At 48.2% G+C, this 15021-nt stretch overlaps 1 protein-coding gene across 8 annotated transcripts in view; it reads left to right on the top strand.

Moving 5' to 3' along the window:
• LOC146188347 (uncharacterized) overlaps positions 1-15021 on the top strand; it is a 113649-nt gene that overhangs the window by 56381 nt on the left and 42247 nt on the right. Inside the window, exon 7 of one of the 8 annotated variants that reach the window (XM_084603744.1) lies at positions 14928-15019. The exons of the other annotated variants lie outside the window; for them this stretch is intronic. Within the exon in view, the coding sequence (XP_084459870.1) occupies positions 14928-14973 (46 nt within the window). The 3' untranslated portion in view covers positions 14974-15019. Of the gene's footprint in view, positions 1-14927; positions 15020-15021 lie in introns of those variants that run through there. 8 annotated transcript variants of the gene reach the window in all.

Below are 15021 nucleotides of genomic sequence, written 5' to 3'. Positions count from 1 at the left end.
GGCACTTTGAACCACTAACGTGTGATGAGGCGAAAGCGCCTGTTGCGCGGTAGTCCGAAGCAACGTTACTCTAGTAACGTTGGTCCGAAGCCCTCCACTACGACACTTCTTTCTCGCTTTGTTCACTCCCCCCTTCCTCTTACGGCTCGTTTAAGGTGTCCGCGGAGAATTGTTACAGATACTGCGCCTTTTCCTTTCTGTAAATCAATCTTAAACGCTGCTGGTCCCTGCTGTGATGCGTCTACTTCTATATGCTGTGTTGTGCGACGTTTGAGGAAGCGCCAAATGCATGGCGCTGCACGGACGCCAGGATCGAACGCCTGGAGAATTCAAATTCGACTTTTATCTGCCATCGTGAACACTACTGATGAGGGGGAGGGGGAGTGATCCCCACCCCACTCGTCTCAACTTCTCTCCTCATGAACCCCAACATATCCATTGCCAATGCAGAGTGGTAGAATGGGACGTGTTTCGAGCTTCGCTAGCAAGGGACGAAGTTGACTCCGTCCGCGACCCACTCCCAGTGCTGCAAGCGGCGGTCGACACGGCCACTTTATCATCAGGAGTGGAGGAATCTCGACCAACATCAGACCTCCGGTTTCTGCAGCTTCGGGCACACTGTCGCCAAGCAGAGTTTCATGCCGGCTGCTACCCTGAATTCGAGGAGGCCCCGCTCCGACACTGAATGTCTGTCAGAAGAGGTGCCTGAGCAGTGGCTTTATCGCCGTTGCCGAAGCCCGGAAAATCTGCAAGGATGTTACTGCATGCTAGTCGGTGCATTTCGTAAATTTTGTTTTAAGCGCGGAGCTATGGAACACATGATAAAGAGTAGACTTGACCAGGTGCTACTAACGCAGTTTTATTCAAATATTACTTGCGTAAATACAGCACTTGCTCTTATCAACAAAACGAATTAGAGTGTACACTCTAACGAAAGTGCACATGGACTGTCACTGTAGTGTGCATCCCCTCCCACAAGGAGAACCGTATCAAACAAATCCTATAGCTGAGCAAGAAATTTTAATTATTTTTTGAGAGCACAATTTACGGTTTGCTGACACACATGTTACCAGATCTTACAATCTCATCAGCGTCTAGTTGAGTCTTGCCACTGGGCAACACTGCAGTGTTCCCCAGCTCAAGACTGGAGTTGCGGCAATTCACAATGTGTTCAATCATTTTGCTGCCTGATTTGTCTTTAACGTTTTTGGCATGATACCTCAGCCTTTTTTAAGGCACCTCTAGGTCTGGCCAATATATTTTTTGCCGCAGGTGAGCAGTATAGAATACACTACGCTTCTGGAACACTTCACAAAACGTTGCTGGTGATGAATTTTACAAGCAACAGTCTTGCCCTGCGCATTAACCCTCCTGCATATCCCGGGGTGGTTACCAGGTGCCGTAAAAACCACTTCTACGCCAGCCCTCGCACCGATCTCCTTCAGGTTGTGCGCGAACACGTGGATATACGGGATAACTGCTACTTTGCTTCAAGTAAATTGATTGGGCTCGGCAGCTGGTTTTTTCAACATATCTTCAACTACCAATACCTCCAATGAAGGTTGGTAGCCTGCGCTTGAAAGGCTTTGCACCTGGTCATGAAATCTGCGCCCTACCAAATGTGGACAGGACTTGCTGAGGCCACACGATAGGCACGACTTCACAATTCCTCTTTTTACCAGTTTGGAGCGTGCCGAGCCATAAGGAAGCAAGGGTGTGTTGCCTCTGAGTGAGAAGGTCTCATAGATATGTCCAATAAAAAAATGTAGTCCTATTTTTAAAACTTGAATAAATTCTCTTCTCGTAACTCGTGCGTCAATTCTAATGGTGCTATACTCCGTTTCATACATCAAGTGCAACACTACCAAAGCTGCAGCTCTTGTTGGCGCTCGCCGCATCCGCGATGAAAAATAGTGCCTGCTCTTAACGAGAGAAAATAATCGTTGCTTTGTCTGCAAGCTTAATACATTTTACATTTCCCATCAACGTCATAAAAAGCACCTTTTTTAGGGAGAAAAGCTCGGATTTGGCTAATTTGTATGTTTTTTTATGTCGTTTTTGTTCGTGCCGCGTTTTCGCTGCCCCGCAACCTTGCCAGCTGTGCCACTAGATGGCGCTGGCTGTGCCCTCCGCGCTGTGCATCTCTTTTTGAGAAAATGGTTCTTTGGTGCGCATTTTTTCTATAAGATCCGCTCTGTGAAGATGTCTAGGCATGCGAAGCATGTTATTGCAAACGTGTATGCTCGGAATAGAGCCCGTTTCCCCTGGAACCACTCGCCTACAGAACAAGCGCGTAGTGATACGCCTCCTGTTATTTTTCTTGCGGACTACTTGCGTAGCTTTTGCTGCGTTGCACCTGATGTATGAAACGGAGTATAGGCACTTCAAGAACGTTCGTAAATGCTCACTAACACGTGCAGAAAAACATCCCTTCTCCAATTCAAGAAACGCAATCATATCATCAACAAATCTAAACTTTGAAAATGGACGGTGTCGCCAAAGTAGTCATACAGCACTTTGTCACGTGTTGATAAAAAGGGATCACTTAGACATGGTGCTGGGCACGAGACACTGCACATTCCTTGTTTTTGGATGACTGTCGCTTCATTCCACTGAGCATATTGTGAGCCCTCCATGGATCTTCTTTCATTTGTACATACCATGATCTTCTTCTTGCTCTTGTACATACCATCATCATCGTCCCGCGGCGCCGGATCCGGCTCGCGCTTGGGTTTTGTCCATCGGAATAAACGCCAGACACGGCATCCCTTGCCTTGCCGTCTCGACCTGGTCTTCTTCCACAAGTGGTTGAGGTGAGATTTGATCCCCTTGCTGATTTATGCCCTGTCTCTCGCTGGAGCTACGTTCCGGTCGCTGTTTACCGCCTGCCACCATCGTTATGCCTACCGAGAATACCCACGAATTGGCAGAACCCTTTACCTCGGCTGCACCACCCCCTCCGACTGTGCCCACACGACAACGCGACCCGACGCTGTTCGCTGGTCGTCGCGATGAAGACGTCAATGACTGGCTGGACACCTATGAACGCTACAGTAAGTACAACCGGTTGGACGCTGCTCTAAAATTTCTGAATGTTTCTACCTCATTGAGGTCGCCAGAACCTGGTTTATTAACCGCGAACCCCACACCACTAACCGGACCACATTCAAGCAGCAGTTCCGCCAATATGTCGCGGACCCAGCAGTTCGGACTGAGGTCGCGAAGAACAAGGTCGCCTCTCTCCTCCAAGTTCCCGATGAGTCTTACATAGAGGCCATACTTGCACTTTGCCGGCGTATTAGTCCCACCATGCCGGAACCTGAACGCGTACACCACATCTTGAAAGAAATTAATTCTGTGGCTTATAACACCCTAATTGCCCAGTATCCTTCTACTGTTGACGCCATTATTGCGACCTGCCAACGCATCGACCAGCTGCAGTCCTTCCGATTGCAGCCCGGCATTGCTACTGGCCCGACCTCTGCTCACCTGGATCTGCGGGCGCTGATTCGAGCCATCATCCGGGAGGAGCTCCCAGCCCTCAAGCCTGTCTGTAGACACGGGTGCGATCCTTCTTCCGTACCTTCTAATGACGCCGGTCTCCGCACCATCATTAAAGATGAGCTAGCAACAATCACCCGACCTATGGCGTCCGACCCTCCTGCACCCCGCTCAGCATCGACTTACGCGCATGTTGCAGCATCACCCCCTCCTTTTGTTCTGCCACCCCAACTGGCACCGCCCTACAATCACATATATGCAATGGCGACGGTTCAACCTGCCTCACCCTTTTACGCACCTTGGCGCCCCTCCCGACCAGTCTGCTACTACTGTGAAATTAGAGGACACATATCCCGCTTCTGTCGCCGCCGCCTTCAGAACGAGCGCCGTGGTTACGACGCCTTCGAAACTGATCTGCCTTCAACTTCATATTATCAACGCCGGTCTATTCCCAGACCGCCTCGTCGGTTCTCTCAGCCTCCAGTGTCCTCGTCTGAGCCTAGTGAAGCCCATGTATCTCGACGCCGCTCCCCATCCCCATACCGCCGCTCAGTTTCTCCGCTCCGTCCCGCAACAACTATTCCTGTCCGCCATCCGGAAAACTAAATGATGCAGTTGCCGGAGGTCAAACTGCACTCTGCGAGCTTAAAGTCCTCCTGATCGCCCTTACAATACGATTTCTGTTTTCGCTGAAGGATTATTGGTCGAAGCTTTGATTGATACAGGGGCTGCTATTTCTGTTATTCACGCTGATTTGTGCTACCGCTTACGAAAAGGGACGACACCATATGATGGACCTCATCTGCGTGGAGCCAATGACGTTCCTCTGCGCCCTGCAGCAAAGTGCACTCTACGAGTTGTTATCGACGGCATCCGCCACCATGTGGAGTTTGTGCTTTCAGCTTGTGCGCATCTGATGATTTTTGGATGGGATATTTTTTGTCAACTGCTTCAGCGTTAATTTCCTGTGGCGACCGTGTCATCCATATGAGAGACAATGATTTTGCATCTGACTTTTCTGAATGACATTATCTCCTCATTGCCGCAGCTGATACTGTTTAGCCTCCTCAGTGCGAAGAACTACTTACCGTTGTTTCTGAACATATCACTGACGGAGACGTACTCATTGCACCATCTCATTGTCATCTTGCATCGTCATCTTGCGACCCCCCGGGCAGATTGTGTGAGCCCTTTATGGATCTTCTTTCATTTGTACATAAAATGATCTTCTTCTTCCTCTTGCACATACCATCATCATCACCCCGCGGCGCCGGCTCCGGCACGCGCTTGGGATTTGTCCATCGGAATACATGCCAGACACGGCATCCCTTGCCTTGCCGTCTCGACCTTGCCATCTCGACCTGACCTTCTTCCACAATATGTTGACATCAGGTATACGGCTAACAGTTCTATGAAGTTATAAACTTATAAGCCACCATTATTTTGGAAGTTTATCGTGCAATGCTTGTCAATGTAATCACGGCCACTCTTCAGGAGGCAATCAGTGGGTATGAAGTAATACAGGTCCTTGATGTCCACTTACAGAGCAGACATGTGTTTACTGATATTGTATTTTAGAACATCAATAGTTTCACCAGAATTCTTTACTCTAAGTGGATACTGAATCTCCAACACCCTCAACTTATCCTGCAAGTACCTAACCACAGCGTGCTGCCAGGATTCCCGTTCAGAAACAATAACTCTAAATGGGCAAGCATTCTTGTGTGCCCTAGCACTGAAAAACATTTCTAAGGACAACTTTCTTGCTCTTTCAACAGATTGACGTCGCCCGTTCAAATTCAACTGTTAATTTCTTTTCTCTTGTCTTAACCCGCTGCAACGTGAGTTTATTTTATGTTTCCAAATTCACGGAAATCCTTGTGGCGTCTTATGAACATATAGCTTTTTTCCATGACACATAGGCCTCCTTCTTCATCGGCCGGTACAATGTTGAGCTCATTATCATTTAAATATTGAATAGTATGTTCAAATGGTAGGGCTGGACCTGACGCCGTCTGGAAAACCTCAAGGCAATATATCGTATTTGAGGCTCATTTCTCCGACGTTTACTATATGAAAATTGTTAGAACGTATGCTGGCTACACGTCTCCAGTGGTGGCTAGACGTACATAGCTGGCCTCATACGCCGCAAATTGGCCTTCGACCGTACCTTGGTGCCGAAGATGGCTTAGACCACTTGTCATCCATGATTGTGATTGGGGGCCTATCAAACCGAATCAGGTCTGTTCTCGCCATGGATGTGGACTAAACATACGATCACATCAGTCACGATGCCCTCCTGGAGGAGCGGCGATGGATACACTCACAGGCCAATATCTGTGACTTTATCTAAAACTTTCTTACATCGCGTCAGTTCGCCGTCCACATCAACGAAGACAACGTGGAGTCCTTTTTCACATCGTGCTGTATCACAGGGATTAGTGCGAGCCCCATACTATTTCAACATCAGTCTATAGCCACTGGCATAGCAATTGGGGACATCGCTGATCTGCGCGCAATCATCTAAGCGGATGACATTACAGTATGGTCTGTGCACCATTCTACCCAAACTCAAGCTGTGGGTATGCAGCTTGCTCTGACAATTGCAGATGAGTGGTGCTCTTTTGTGGGGATCACTTTGTCGCCTCAGAAGAGGGCACTTCTTTCTGTAGGAAATGCTCGTGGCCACGCGCATTTAAATCCACCCCTATCAACCTTTATTTACACGTGAACAGAATCCCAGTTATCAGTTCACTACAAGTCCTCGCCCTTGTTCTATATGATACCGTCTCCTCCAGCCCCTGGATTGCCACTGCACGACAGAAGGCATCTGAAATGCTGCATCTTATCCGCCGAATTTCTCAAAAGTCAGGAGTTGCTACGTCCACAATTTTACGCCTCCTCATACAGCTCCGTGCTACAGCCACGATTGGTCTACCAAGCCCAGCTCCGTCACATGACACTTGCAGAGTGGGGCTTCCTACAATCTAATAAAAGAGCAGCAATGCGGGTGATTATGGGCCTTCCACGAATTACTCCTATTCATGCTCTCCAGCCCGAGGCGCAAATAAATGCACTTCACGAACTGATTTATCAGCGCTGGCAAGCTCTACACATGAAATGCAACGTCATGCCTGAAGTTACAGCTCTTGCCAAGCACATGTAAAATGGTTCTGTGACGGTTCTTGATTATAGCGCGCCGCGAACACCGTGGCGCTATCAGCAAGTTACGGACACTCGGCCACTGACCCGCATCCATGCAAAATCCATTGGTTACTACACTGAACCTGATGCGGTGCCGGAATGCGCATCATATGCGACTGGCAACCCTCTACCGTGATTAGTAGTGTATGCTGACTCTAGTGTGACCGAAAATAATGCACCCACACTTGGTGCTTGTCTCAGAAATTTTGCCTTAATTGGCAACCTCCTCATATGGCTTCTCCGCTTCCTGGCCGTCGACATAGGCGGAGCTGTTGGCCATTCGTTACGCAATAAATCTGCTCTGTTCGCTCCTCATGCCCTCTAACAGTCACATTGAAGTCGTCACAGATTCCGCCGTCCGCAGTCTGTGGAGTGTTCTGAATTCTGAATATTTAACACAAGATGTTGAGAACACGCTTGAGGAATTTTCGACAGCTGTCCATGCACACAGGATTCGAAAGGATGCCCACCCCACTCAAGCGCTGGTGGACAGAACAAGTTGCCGCGCAACTTCTCTTCGTCTCATTCAAATGCCCCCTCATGTCCGGCGATTACACTCCTAATCGAAAAAGAGAACCTTCGGCTCGCCACACGAGCACTTCTCCCATCGCGTGGCAGACGTCCCTAGCGATCCGTGCAGGAGCAACCTTGCTTCGAAGGTTGCGCCTTCTTGTTGCCCTCACTCCTGTGGTAACCTGGTTGTGTCCCACACAATATCACGCCGAATTCGACGATACCTGTCCCTTTTGTTCGTCTCTTGTTATGGACGTGCCTCTCTTCATGCCGGCCGGCAGAAACAAATGCTCCGAAGCGCGCCTCCCCCAGGTAGTCCGCCGAATGTGGATGCCAGGATAATAGGTTCACATTGTCGGCCATTACTAGTTTTTGTTAAAGAATCAGGGCTGTACCTCTATTTGCGAGCAAAAAATTATGCTCTAGGGCATAATATCGCAACAAATAACAATATGCGGTAATCGCCTGGCGATGTCATGGTCGATAACAACACCATGTCATGACGTCATAGCGAGTCATTGTTGTCATAACACATGACTATAATGCCATGTATAATGATTCATTATTACTAGTTAGTGACTCGTTAGTCTTTAAAACTCTTCAGGAAATTTAGGCATTAGTACTGGTTAGTGATCTGTTAGTCATTAGCGGGTAGTCATTACTACTGCACCACCGATGACAAATCGCGGTTCAAGACCCCTTGGTCCTGGACGTTTGCTGGCCCAGGGAAAGCCCAGCCCGCTGCCAAGGGCCCGGTGGCGCTGCTCGCGAAGTACTAAGGGAACCGCGGCTCGCCGACTCAGGGCCAAAAGAGGAGTGAAGACCTCTTAGTGCCGTACCTCTGTAGGTGCGCGCACGAGTATCTTTGCGGACATAATCAGACCGGTCAACCCGGATGGGGCCAGGTATCCCAACCTGGCGAAGTAGCCTTCAAACATACTATGTTGGAGAGAAGACGGTGAATGGAAACCACTGAGGGTCTATAACAGGGTGAACTCTGGGCACCGCTTCGGAGTACCTTGGAGTAAGGCTGAAAGAATCATAGCACGGCGAAATGCGCCTCTCCAGTAGCCCTAGTACAGTCGGAGCGAGGGAGCCTGACTTAGGGGACGGGAAACCCCAAAGTGGCCCAGCAGCCTGTCTCACGTGGCGGAGACCCGGCGAACGTGATGTGGATGTGAATGCGCTTGAAGGCCGAGGGCCGTGCATTGGCTAAAGCGAGTGCTCGCCCTCAAATGAGGCCAAGGTATTGGAGCTCGAATCGAATCAGGATCATTTGAGAAAATCCCAAATGTGCCCCGATCCCTCCCACAATCCCATAACCCTTTCCCTATATCCCATTTCCCTTTTCCTTGTCCCATCCCTTCCCTCTACTTCCCAGGGGAGATCGCGGGGGATCTCCCCAGGCCCGCTCTCCGGCTGTAGGTCGCTGTGTAGATATTCCCGCATTTTTTTGGAACCTTCGGGTTCTTTCGTCTACGGGTGCAAACACAGACCAAGCTTCTCCTTCGGGACCAATTGTTTTATATTCGATTGGATTAAGCCTGTTATACCTATTGGCACAGGCAGAGGCATATTATTTTATTCTCTTTTATAGCTGCCTCACCATATTATATGTATCTGCCGAAGGACAAGAGCCTGCCGAACGGAGATTTTAGGATAAGGTTCGGGGGAGAGCTTGCGGTCTAAGCGAGCAACATTGTAATATTCACTGATGGAGGCTTGAAAAGACAGTCTCCACCCGTCCTCGAAGGACCTTTGCCAGGGGTAAACGGTGCCCGGTTACGAGTTCCACGGGTGAGCTGGTTCGCCAGCTCATTGCCGTCCATCCCCGAGGGTCCATGTATCCATCGTAGGAAGATGGGCAAGTGCTCAAGTGAGATAATATCTGGAAGGTGGAGAATGAGACCGCTAGTGTGAGTGACAGGGGTAGATAGACGAGGGGCCAAATAAGAGGCATCCGTGTAAGCGACTCCATGGGTAGTGAATGGCGGACTATAATGAGGGGCAGCAGCCTGTCGGGGGCCAGCATGGCGGGACCGGCGACATATTGGCTGCGAGAGGAAGTATACGGAGGTTAGTGGCCTCCGGCGGGGAAGAAGTTTGGAGAGGGATTGAATAAATTGGGGAAATACTAGCCTGATTGAGAAGGCAGCGTCCGTGAGCTGGGCCGGATAGGTGGGCTACCTGTCGGTCGCAGTGAAGGGAAAAGAGACTGCGAAGAGGATGAAAAAGCCCGGTGACATGAAGCTCATCGGTGGAAGTGGTTAAGGGAGACGAATAGCAGCTTTATAAAGGCCGCGAAGAGCTATAGCAAGTGTGTCTAGCTAGCTCTGGGTGAATGAGAGATAATCTATGAAGTAGAGGAATTTGTTGTGAGCTAGTCGACATGCGTGAGCTTCCCTCAGTCCAGAGGGCCGTCTCACAACTCGGCGAAGTAAATGGTTGCACACTGCCAGGTAGCAAAAGCCGCATAGAGACCCCTGACATTTTTAGAGGCATGCAAAGACATGTCAAGAACGCAATATTGCGAAACTTTGGGGATTGGGGAGCCGCCCAAGGTATGGGAGATCCGAGTGAGTCTAGAGAAGGACTTCTGACTTCTCGGACGCGGGAGACAGGCCTTGATGGTCAAGAAAGCAAGCATTGATACCCAATCTCTGCTGAATGGTGTTTTGAACGTGACCAAGAGATCCGCGCAAGCACCACAATGTGATGTCGTGGTCGTAACTAAAAGTGCTGAAGATCGGGAATGGACGATAACTGAACCGCGAAAGGCGCCATGGCGATATTAAAAACAATGGGAGAAAGAACGGCAACCTGCTGGGTACCGCAGGTAAAACGATGCGGCGTAGAAGTGAAGTACAATGCTCGGAAACGAGCCTCGCGATTAGAACGAAAAGCTGGAATGTAGTTATACATGCGGGAGCCGCACTCTGGGTTGGAAAGGCAGGCTAAAATATGGTCATGGGAGACGCAATCGAATTCCTTTCGGACATCGACTGTGACCAGGGCTTGAAGCTGCGAGCTACCACAGGTGAAGAAAGTATGCTGAATTATGAGGAAAAAATCCTGTGCAGATACAAGCGGACGAAAACCAATAAAGGTAGGAGGGAGCGAGTTCGAAGCCTCTAATCGCCAACTAAGCTTAGTGAGCACCATTCCTTCCACCGTCTTGCCAACACAGGAGGTCAGAGGAATGAGCCGGAGATTTGAAGGCGCTGGACGCTTACTAGGTATAGGAATGAAAGAAATAACTGTGGAAGTCCATGACGACGACAGAAAACCTTCTTCACAGGCAATGTTATGAGGTGGAAAAGGTGCTATTTTGCGTTATCTGGAAGATTGGGAAGAGTGGAGTAAGTGATTCCATCTTCACCAGGAGCCAACCAAGTAGCGTTAGCAAGAAGTACTGTTTCAAGCTCGCGCATTGTGAAAGGGGTAACAAGATCATTTCTTGCAGAGCCTGTATGTTCCGGGTAAAAGGGGGACAAAAGGAATGGAAGATAAATATCTGCAAGGGTTGCGAAGACGTGAGACTTTGTGGCTAAGCCAAGATTAGGGGCAGGGGTTGTACGAAAAACGCTTCGAGAAAAACTCGAGGTTGATTTTTTATGGGGCGCCGTGTCAAAATTGTTGCATAGGGTATTTTATCAAGAATCTTCAAGCGTAGCGCAATAGGTCACGATATCGCCTCGCCGCTTTGAAAGGGAGGCCTGCAATTGGAGGTTGTGCGGTTGCAGTCTGGCTGTTCGGAAAAGCTTTCAGCGACGCTTCCATAGCCTGATGAGATGGCGGTCGGGGTGAGACGTGGAATATGCAGCAGTCTCTGTGCGAGTAGGGGACAAAGTCTCTGGTAGAAAGCTGTTAGTCCACTCCTCATAGGACGTGAAGGAGGCACAGGAGAGGAGACAGTGAAATGCATGCCAGTCGTTATGTCAAAATCGGGTGGTTGCATATAATCACTACTATGAAGAAATTGTGGAGACAAGCAAAGTGGTCTGCTCAAGTACAGGAAAATGCAGAGACCTATAGAATGCAAGACGATAGATTTAACATTAACAGCCATGAAGTGTGCAGAGTGGGTCAGTGACGTACGTTAAGACAATTACATTCTACTGAAAATCGAGACAAAACGGGCATGCGCAGGACGTATAATCATCATCATCATCATCACCATCATCAGCCTGATTATACCCACTGCAGGGCGAAGGCCTCTCCCATATTTCTCCACTTAACCCGGTTCTGTGCTAGCTGCATCCACTTGACCGCTGCGAACTTCTTAATCTCATCCGCCCACCTAACTTTCTACCGCCCCCTGCTACGCTTTCCTTCCCTTGGAATCCAGTTTGTTACCCTCAACGACCATCGGTTATCCTGTCTTCGCACTACATGTCTCGCCCATGTGCATTTCTTCTTCTTAATTTCCACTAGAATGTCGGTAACTTGAGTTATTCCTCTGACCCACTCTGCACGCTTTCTATCTCTTAATGTTACCCCTATCATTTTTCGTTCCATAGCCCTCTGGGTTGTCCTCAACTTAAGTAGAACTCTCTTGGTTAGCCTCCACGTTTCAGCCCCATAGGTGAGTACAGGCAAGATGCAACTGTTGTATACTTTCCTCTTGAGCGATACCGGTAAGCTGCTAGTCATAATCTGCGAGTGCTTGCCAAATGCGCTCCATCCCAATCTTATTCTTCTTGTTATTTCCTTTTCATGGTCCGGATCTGCGGTTACTACCTGTCCTAAGTAGACATATTCGCCTACTACTCCCAGTATTTCGCTACCTAATGTAAACTGCTGTTCCTTCCCGAGGCTGTTGAACATTACCTTAGTCTTCTGCATATTGATTTTCAAGCCTGCCTTTCTACTTTTTCTGTCTAGGTCATCAATCATTACTTGCAGTTCATCCCCCGAGTTGCTTAGCAAGGCAATGTCATCAGCAAATCGCAGATTACTGAGGTATTCTCCATCTACCCTTATCCCTAACTTCTCCCATTCCAAGTCTCTGAATACTTCCTCTAAAGAAGCTGTGAATAGTACTGGGGAGATTGTGTCTCCTTGCCTAACACCTTTCTTTATGGGAATTTTGTTACTTACTTTATGCAGAACCATGGATGCTGTGCAACCACTATATATATCTTGCAGCACTTTCACGTACGGCTCTTCTACCCCCTGATTTCGCAATGCCTGCATCACCGCCGAGGTTTCAACTGAGTGAAATGCTTTTTCGTAATCAATGAATGCTATGTATAAGGGCTGGTTATATTCCGAGCATTTTTCTATCACCTCATTGATGGTATGATAGTAGAGTACCGTTTCCGAAACCCTGCTTGATCCTTTGCTTGATTGCAGTCTAAGGTTGTCCTGATTCTATTAGTGATTACCTTAGTAAATACCTTGTACGTAACAGACAGAAAGCTGATTGGTCTGTAATTTTTAAGGTCTTTAGAATCCCCTTTCTTGTCAATGAGGATAATGTTTGCAGTCTTCCATGGTTCCGGTACCGTCGATGATACCAGGCACTGCGTATACAGGGTGGCCAGTTTTTCTAGCACGATATCCCCCCCGTACTTCAGCAAATCCGTAGTTATCTGATCCTCTCCAGCTGATTTCCCCCTTTTCATAGTTTCTAGTGCTTTCTTGACCTCGTCCTTCGTCACTGGTGGAACGTCTGACTGTTTTTCCCTACCGCCAATCTCATTACGGTCCTGACTACTTTGGCTACTGTAGAGATCTGTATAGAACTCCTCGGCTACTTTGACCATCTTGTTCATATTAGTGATGACGTTGCCAGCTTTGTCCCTTATCGCATACATCTGGTTTTTGCCTATGCCCAAATTCTTCTTTACCGCTTTAAGGCTTCCTCCATTCTTTAAAGCATGCTCAATTTTCTCCATGTTATACTTCCTTATATCGGCCACCTTGCGTTTATTGATTAGCTTTGATATCTCGGCCAATTCGATCTGGTCTGCTGGATTGGAAGCTTTCATACTCTGGCGTTTCTTAATCAAATCTTTTGTCTCCTTAGACAGCTTGCCGGTATCCCCTCTAACTATCCTACCGCCTACGTCTACCGCGCACTCAGTAATGATATCTCTGAAATTATTGTTCCTTGCCTCTAGGGTAATGTCGCCATCCTCAGTTAGAGCTGAATACCTATTCTGTATCGAGATCCTGAGCTCTTCTGCCCTCCCCCTCACCGCTTATTCGTTGATCAATTTCTTTCTTACTAATCTATTGCGTTCCTTCTTCAGATTTAGGCTAATTCGGGACCTGACCATTCTGTGGTCACTGCATCGCACTTTCCCGATTACCTCTACATCCTGCACAATGGCGGGGGTTGAACACATTATGAAGTCGATTTTATTTTTAGTCTCTCCGTTAGGACTTTTCCATGTCCATTTCCGGTTCTTCCGTTTGCTGAAGCAGGTATTCAGGATTCGTAGGTGTTTGCGCTCTGCAAACTCAACTAGTAACCACCGCTGCTATTTCTAGAACCAATGTCATAGTCACCTACTGCCTTGTCTCCTGCCTGTTTTTTCCCTACCTTGGCATTGAAGTCGCCCATTAGTATAAGTATACTGCGTCTTTACTTTTCGCATTGCCGATTCTACATCTTCATAGAAGCTTTCAACTGCCTGGTCATCATAACTCAATGTAGGTGCATAGGCCTGTACAACCTTCAGTTTATACCGCTTATTTGGCCTAATTACGATCCCTGCAACCCTCTCATTAATACTACAGAATTCATCTATATTACCCGCTATATACTTATTGATAAGGAAACCTACACCTAGTTGTCGCCTCTCTGGTAAACCTCGATAACACAGTACATGCCCATCCATCAGTACAGTATATGCCTCATTCGGCCTCCTAACCTCACTAAGCCCTATGACATCCCATTTCATGCCCTCTAATTCCTCTAACAGCACTGCTAAACTTGCTTCACTAGCTAGGGTTCTAGCATTAAACGTTGTCAGGGTCAGTTTCCAATGGCGGCCTGTCCAGCGGAGCCAGGCTTTCTTAGCACCCCCTGCTGCGTCACAGGTCTGACCGCCGCCGTGGTCAGTTGTTCCGCAGCCGCTGGTGACTGAGGGCCGAGGTTTTATGGAGCTTATCATAGGAGGTTGTGGCCAATTACTGCACCAGGGTGGCCAACTCCTGTTCTGGTGAGGGAGTGCGTTGCCGGAGGTGTTCACCGGCATCAGGTCGCACCCCAAACCTTTGTATGCTGTTCCATCGACACGCGGATTTTTTTTTCTTTTATCCGGTGGAGAATTGCGCGGCAGAGGGATTTGAACCCCGGTCCTCTTGCATGCGAGGCGGATGTTCTACCGCTACGCCACCGCTGCGCAGGACGTATAATGCAGATACAATAATCGATGGTATCTAAGGGTACCAAATTGGATACTAATGGATCAAAAGCATAGCACGTTTTGGAAAAACTTCAGGTCGATGGATGAGGTTAAGACGTTCGCTGGGGTCATGTGGATGCTGCTAGAATAAGACCGCTTTAAATGGAGGAGTATGGGAGAGTCCTTCACCGGGCAGTTTGTATAGTTAGTCTTATGACGATGATGTGATGTATGTTTTTAAATATCAATAGCCTCAGTTCAGAGGCTGTTGCAGAGTTACGGTATAAATGCAAGCAAAGTATAACAAGACTATTGACTATCCAGGCTATTTTTATGTTTTCTCAATTGCAGACTGGAACAAGAAATGCAAAAGAGAAGAAGGATATGGCACACGTGATCACACTGCAGACACAGGTTTCACAATATTTTACAGGGCCAGCAGGGT

This window comes from Amblyomma maculatum, chromosome 5 (assembly GCF_055883805.1).
Source record: "Amblyomma maculatum isolate TAMU_Amacu chromosome 5, ASM5588380v1, whole genome shotgun sequence".
Taxonomy (NCBI): Eukaryota; Metazoa; Arthropoda; class Arachnida; order Ixodida; family Ixodidae; genus Amblyomma; species Amblyomma maculatum.
This window is presented reverse-complemented; position numbering and strand designations above follow the sequence as displayed.